Source organism: Crocuta crocuta, unplaced genomic scaffold (assembly GCF_008692635.1).
Source record: "Crocuta crocuta isolate KB4526 unplaced genomic scaffold, BGI_CrCroc_1.0 scaffold96, whole genome shotgun sequence".
Classification (NCBI taxonomy): domain Eukaryota; kingdom Metazoa; phylum Chordata; class Mammalia; order Carnivora; family Hyaenidae; genus Crocuta; species Crocuta crocuta.
The window spans coordinates 722085-729831 of NW_027531522.1; the positions used below are offsets into that span (position 1 = coordinate 722085).

At 38.8% G+C, this 7747-nt stretch overlaps 1 protein-coding gene across 1 annotated transcript in view; it reads right to left on the bottom strand.

The window, feature by feature from the left end:
- Positions 1 to 201: 201 nt before the first annotated feature.
- The window catches only part of GAD2 (glutamate decarboxylase 2), a 78603-nt gene continuing 71057 nt past the window's right edge, over positions 202 to 7747 (bottom strand). Inside the window, exon 16 of the mRNA XM_077772438.1 lies at positions 202 to 865. Within this exon, the coding sequence (XP_077628564.1) occupies positions 692 to 865 (174 nt within the window). The 3' untranslated portion in view covers positions 202 to 691. The remainder of the gene's footprint in view (positions 866 to 7747) is intronic.

Consider the following 7747-nt stretch of genomic DNA (forward strand, 5'->3'; position numbering starts at 1 on the left):
CAACTTTGCTAAGTGTTTATTGTGCCTCCATTAAAAGAAAGAGAAAAAAAAAACTGGCTTAGTTTTTATATCTGCCCCTGCAGTTTGTATAACCCATATAAAATAAAAATCTATATGTTACAAAATAGGATTTCTTTTTAATATATATATTTTCCTTTTGTAAAATTATATGTATTTAAATACATTTGAAATGTCGCTATAGGTAAATTAGAAATTTTTTTTCTAATACTATGAAAAAGGCAAGAGTTTTTATTGTCAACATACATTTTATATGTACTTTCTCCTTTTGACAGCACCCCAAAGAACCTTTTATGATTCAGGGGTAATTTGGCACTATTCAATCATACTACTCTGAAGTGAAAATAAAGTTTGATTTGCACACTATATTAAAAGTAAGGGAAATATTTATAACAATTTTAAGCTTCTCATTATTGATTAGAACACAGCCTTTTGTCACTAATTTTTAGAGAGGTATTCTAAACTTCAGAAAGGACTTTTAAAAGGAGCAATGGTTTTTTTGGTGTGTTTTTTTGTGTTTTTTTGTTTTTTGTTTTTTGATTTTTAAACTGTACTCTACATTGACACCACAATAGAGAAATAGATTTACTTTGGAACAAACTACAAATACATTCACACAGTGACAACTTAATTGTCTACCTAGGGAACTGAAATAGCTCGGTGAGCTACATTATTATAAATCTTGTCCAAGGCGTTCTATTTCTTCGATCAGGAAGTCAATGTCTTGGTGAGTTGCTGCAGGATTTGAGATGACCATGCGGAAGAAATTGACCTTGTCTCCCAAGGGCTGGTAGCTGACCATTGTGGTCCCATACTCCATCATTCTGGCTTTAATCACTGGGGCCACCTGTAGAAGAGACCAGATCCACATAGTGACTCTTAACCAAACTCACACTTGTTTTTCTTAAAGGGATTGTCTCCAAGTTTTTTGGGGGGGGGATCAGGGGACTAGAGCAGTTTAATACATCCAAAATCTTGAAAGTGATAAGATGAATAATAACTGATAGGCTCTCAGGTGCTTGCCACCGTATCCTTGACTTTGTTAAAAAGAAAACCGCAGGCCCAAAATGGAGTCACTTGCGCTAGGCCACTTAACCAAACCCGAGCTTCAAAACTAACCTACTTGCACTTTCAAGAATATAATCTTAACTGGTCAGTCATGAATTTTCTGATCAGCACCAATAAAGTACTCTGTCACATGGGCCCTCATCATCCCCAAAAGAAAGACGAGGTAATTCACCTAATAAAAGCGTTTTCCTCAAAGGAAGGTGACCTCCCCCAAAGTAATTCTTTTTTCTGTTTGTGACTTCCTTGTCCTGCTTTTAAAAATCTCTCCCTTTCTACTTGCCAGATGGGATGCTGCCTGATTTATGAATTGATTCAGAGACCAATTAGATCTTTAAAGTTTACTCAGTTGAGCTTTTGTCAACAACTTCCTAGTTACTATTTTGAGAGAATGGGAACAATTGAGTGTTATTTCCAAGGCTAAATACTTCAGCAATATAACATTTGGTTAAAGGCTTTTTCCCCCCTCAGTAAATGTAAAAACACTGAAAATAAAACATAGTTCAGAGAATGGTTATGGAGAGGTAAGCTTCAATATCAAGAGATGTCTGAAAATAAGCAGACTTTTGAAGCCCTAAAACACTTTTCTTTTTGATATCCCAAAGCTTTATTGTTATTCTCCTTTTGAATTTTCTCAGTTTATAAGGTATTTTGAAATATAGTCCTTAATCATGATGAAAATCAGCAGAACCCACAAAGACTTAACATTACAGAAGTGGATCACAGACAAGATCTTACCACTTGTATGCCAGTCTGATGATTACAGAGTTCTCTGACTACTGTGTATGAGATAAAGTTCAAACTCTTTAGCTCAACATAAAGATGGTTTGTTCTCTGGCTCTGAGGACTCATCGCCCAGTGCTCACCAAAATGAATCTTCAATCTGACAAGACCTATAGTCAATAATCCCTTGAATGTGCCACACGTATGTTTCTTTCCCATTTATCCTCAGTCTTACTGTGTCACACTTGTTGTCTTGGCTGAGAGTCCTCTTTCTCTTCCAGATCACATCGGACACATACCCCAAGGCTCCACCACAGACCTACAATCACTCTGAAGCCTTTCCTGACTCCCCTTGTCCAGTTGCATCTTTTCTCTTTCAAGTTGTAAATATATGATCCTTACCCATAGATTCTGCCTACAGAAAATTTCCTATTGTCCTCTTACTTATGAGAAAATACATTTCATCGCTGTAATTTCAAAACTGTAAGCTCTGAAGGGCAGACACAGTGTCTTTTACTTCTTTTGTTTACCAGCAAAATACTGTATGCACCTTGAGGGCCCCCTAGCCCTCATTGATTATAAAGAATAGAATAACAGGGACAGCTATCTAGGAAGAGGAATATATTTAGGTTAGGTCTAACTTGTGTATATGATCTGTTCATGTATTTTACCATTGGAGTTTATAAAAATAATATCTGATCATTTAAGTCCATTGCTGCAAATATGGAACCAGGAATGGCAGATGTCAGGGAGCTTTCGATTTATTTAGATATACATAGTAAGTAACTCATTTCAAAATGGGGACCATGCCTTACATCACAGTTGGATTCCTCTTCTTTTAAATTAAAAAAATTTTTTAATGTTTATTCATTTTTGAGAGAGAGAGAGAGAGAGAGAGACAGAGACAGAGCACAAGCCAGGGGGGTCAGAGAGAGAGAGAGGGAGACACAGAATACAAAGCAGGCTCTAGGCTCTGAGCTGTCAGCACAGAGCTTAACCTGGGACTCAAACCCACATACGGTGAGATCATGACCTGAGCCAAACTGAGCCATCCAGGAGCCCCTGGATTCATCTTAAATGAAGTGGAATGTCATTATGAACATGTGACTTTTGAACATCAACACTTAAATAAGCATTGGTTTACAATGAGGTTTTCATCTTCAAAGTATTCAGTGTGCAAATGACATATCTGATAAAGGGTTAGAATCCAAAAAACATAAAGAACTTCTAAAACTCAATACCCAGAAACCAAATAATCTAATTTAAAATGGGCAGAAGACATGAACAGACATTTCTCCAAAGAAGACATCCAGATAGCCAACAGACACCTGAAAAGATGCTCAACATCACTCATCATCAGGGAAATAAACGCAAACTAAAACTACAATGAGATGTCACCTTACATCTGCCAGAGTGGCTAAAATAAAAAATACAAGAAACAACAAGTATTGGTGTAAATGTGGGAAAAAAGGAACTTTCTTAACACTGTTGGTGGGAATGCAAACTGGTGCAGCCACTGTGGAAAACAGTATGGAGGTTCTTCAAAAGGTTAAATATAGAACTATCCTAGGATACAGGAATCACACTACTGAGTATTTACCCCCAAAATATAAAACTCTAATCCGAAGAGACACATGCACCCCTATGTTTATAGTAGCATTATTTACAATAGACAAATGTGGAAACAGCCCATGTCCTTTGATTGCTGAATGGATAAAGAAGATGTGGTATATATGTACAATGGAATATTATTCAGTCATAAAAAAAAAAGAATGAAATTTTGCCATTTGCAACAACATGGATGGAGCTAGAGAGTATAATACTAAGCAAAATAAATCAGAGAAAGGTAAATACCACATGATTTCACCCATATGTGGAATTTAAAAAACTATACAAAGGAGCAAAGAAAAAAAGGAGAGAGGCAAACTAAGAAACAGACTCTTAACTACAGAGAAAAATACTGATGGATCCCAGAGGGGAGGTGGGTGGGGGGAGGGGTGAAGTAGGGGATGGGGATTAAGGAGTGCACTTGTCATGATGAGCATGGGGTAATGTATGAAAGTGCTAAATCACTGTATTGTACACCTGAAACTAATATAACACTGGATGTTAACTATACAAATTAAAGTTCAAAAAATAAATAAATGTAAGCAAAACAAAACAAAAGAAAGCATTCAACATGCAAAATCAACATATTTCCCATCAGGCCCAATTATTTGTTAGTTACCAAAGAGAAAACCAAGGAGTTCACCTTAACCTTCATTTCTCCTTCACCTCACATCCAGAACCTAATCTCCTCACCTAAAAACGAACGTGCAAGACAATTCTGCACTGTGATTTTCTGAGTCTAGGTTAAGTCTCTTTCTGGGACTTAAACAAATCCACATTTGTTTCTCCAGGGAGAACTCAGGTTAAAGCATCACAAAATCACAGAGATGTATTTTTTTCATTATGTATTATAAAACCTTTTTGTTGCTAAATCTTGGGACCATGAGTGAAATTTTGAAAAATGAAAAAGCAGAAAAACCATAAATAGGAGTCCCAACACGTTAAAATTTCACTAAATTCCTCATTACATTCAATAATATAGACTTTGGAAGAACGTCACCTTACATATAAGGCCAGTCTACTTCCTTGCCAATGTAGTTTTATTTTTAAAAGTTTATTTAGTTTTGAGAGAGAGAGAGCACACATGACCATGTGCATGTGCACATGCATGAGCTGCGGAGGGGCAGAAAGTGGGGTGGGGAGAGAGAGAGAGGGAGAGGGAGAGAGAGAGAGAGAGAGAACCTGAAGCAGGCTCCAGGCTCTGAGCTGTTAGCACAGAGTCTGATGCAGGGGTTCGTGAATACTCATGAACTGTGAGATCATGACCTGAGCCGAAGTTGGATGTTTACCCAACTAAGCCACCCAGGTGCCTCATCCTTGCCAATGTACTTTTAAATCCACTGTGGACTTTTTGGACTCCATCAGTTGGTATAGGACTGGTATAAGTGGGGATAAGATACGCAGATAATGATAAAATACAATGGAATGGAATACAAGATGATGATGAAGAACAAGGATTCGTGTCTGAATATCTTCATAGAAGGGTCCAGAATTTAACTTAATTCTCATTTGCCCACAATGGCACAGAAGACTCTACATTTCCTCCCATTCTGGGTCTATATCAGCACTGACCAAGAGAACTTTATGTAATGATATAGATGTGTTATATCTCCACTAGCCACAGGTCACACTAGCCACTGGTCACAAGTTGACCACTTGAAATGTGGCCAGGGTAACTAAAGAAGTGAATTTCTGGTTGAATTTAATTTTGATTGATTTAAATTTAAATGCCAAATATGGCTATTGATAATATATTGGATAGAACAAATAATCCATTTTATTTTATCTCAGCTGTTCTCCCTCTGGGATTGTGTGTGCATGTGTGTGTGAAGATTTACTGATCCCTGGACATTATACATTAAGGGCTTTATACTCAAGAGGAAACTCTGAAAAATTATTGACATAAATAAAGTTAAGCTTGATAATTTTTGTGGTTCTATTGTGAACTCCAATGCTGAATTGCTGAATTCTCTATATTCTAGTCAGGAAAATGAAATTACAGGAGAGGAAAAATTTAGGATTCATTTTGCAATCTTTCAAATTTGAATCACCAACTGTATAAAAATAGTGTCCTAATATTCTAATGGCTCTCTCCAAGAAATAATCTCCATGCCCATCACAGTTTATGTGTTTTTGCTAAAACATGAGAAGCATTGGAAGAGAGCTGTATTTAAATAGGGGAGATTCGGAGTTGATTTTTCCTCAGAAAGTGATGGGAAAAATCTCTTTCTGTTCTGTATTCCCATCTTGTCCCATCCCTCAGCCTTGTAACAATGCACTGATTCAAGGAATGAAATTGGCCAAACTACTCCAGGGATTCTCTTTCTGGTCAATGGATTCATTAAAGAGGTAGAGCCAATAAAAATGGAAACATCTAATTTCTAACTAAACTTGTTAAATAAAGTTAGTCATTGGTAAAATGACACACACTATGGAGAAGCCACACCATAAAACTTCAGGAAAAAAATCTGAATTCTTTTCTCTCAAATCACTGCAGGCCCCTTTTTGCCCACCTGTCACCTCCAGTGTGACCCACACCCTCTCTCCCTCCCGCCTCTTGGGCTTGATTTTCTGGAATGAATAAATGAGTCAACTTTATTAACCTTCAAACATGACCATAACCCCTCTTCCTAGACACATGTATTGATGGATTCCCCGTTCTCGAAGCTTTCTTCCATGCACTCATCTAGGTCAGTGGCTCTGATCCTGGGCTGTACACTGGGATTGTCTGCTGAACTTTTAAAACCATTGCTAAGCCCACCCCAAACCAACTGCATTAAATTCTCAGGGTAAAGACCTGGTCACCAGTGTTTCTTATAAGACTTCAGGCTGATTCTAATGTGTGGCCAGGAGGCCTCCTCTAATTAGGAAGCTTGATTTAAATACCTCAATTATGTGCACGTTTCCTCCCAACAAGGGTTTGATCCTGGATTGCCTATGGACAAGTATTCATATCTATAAGCCCTTCTGGAGGTTTGGTATCTATACAAGGGGCACTTGGGTGGCTCAGCCAGTTAAGCATCTGACTCTTGATATCAGCTCAAGTCATGGTCTCACAGTTTGTGGGATTGAGCCCCATGTGGGACTTTGCACTGATTAGTGTAGAGCCTGCTTGGGATTCTCTCTCTGCTCCTCCCCCATTTACACTCTCTCTCTCTCTCTCTCTCTCAAAATAAACAAAAATAAACAAAAAAATCCACACTCAAAGAAAGTACTGAAAATTCTGAAAGGTCAGTGAGGGAGTCCACCTCCTGCACAGAGGGGGAGAGGGCCTTCCGTGCTCCTGGCAATGACTGGAGGAAGTCTCGTCCTTTGTGGTAAATGGAAAACCAACCGACTACCCCACCCTCTGAGATTCAAATACACACAATCATCCCTAGTGTGCTATTCCTCAGCACTGGGATGGGGCCCCGCATTTACCTCCCTTCAAGACTCTCTGGTGTACATCATAAACCAAATATCACCCATGTATAAATGACGGGAGCAGGAGAAGAGAAAAGATAAAGGATCTTACCCGGCACAGAAAAATTTGAAGCTCAAGCCCTGCGGCTCTGGAGTCAGTGATTTTGAGAAAGTGATGTTTTCTCCCCACGCTTTCATGCCCCCATCAGCATAAGGGAGAGACAGCAATGCTTCCTACATTAGGTTACTTAGGTTGAAATATGTTTCTAGGCCCCATGATGGAGCTGTTCCTGCCCAGGATGTCATTCAGGAAAAGGACACTTAACTTTCACATCCCTGTAAATGCTCTGCTTGACCAGAAACCAGGAATATCCAGTCAGCCACTCCCCAGTGCCAAACCAGCTGGGACTCCTTGTTCCTCACCCATTTTCTTTCTCTTCCTGTTCCTTATTCTTTACCCTATAAAAGCTTCTTGCCTTCCACCCATTTTGCAGTTCTCTGGCGCCCTGGGAATGGAGGCTGTCTGCTTCATGAAGTGTTAAATGAAGTTTGTTTCTATCACCTGAATTGTCTTCTTCAGACATTTTTAACACTTATGAAAGTTAAGTGACCTAATGCTAGATCAAAGTTGAGTCTGGGACACAATATGCACTCTAAACGGTGGCCATTATTATTGTTCCCTACTCTATTACCTTCTGGGGTTCAGCCAGCTCCACACAGTAGCCTTGACCTTGGCATCTTAAGAGGGTCAGCAGCAGCTCTGTTTCCTAACCATTTCTGGTGCCTGAAATCTCTTCTGTGCTTACAACTGAGTACAGAAGGTTTCACTTGGTGGGTCAGCCAGCTTTGGCAAGGTTTCTTGCTGCATCGTGAATGCCAGCAAAGCTAATACCTGATTGCTCATTTTAAGATATCATAAATTTGTCCTCAG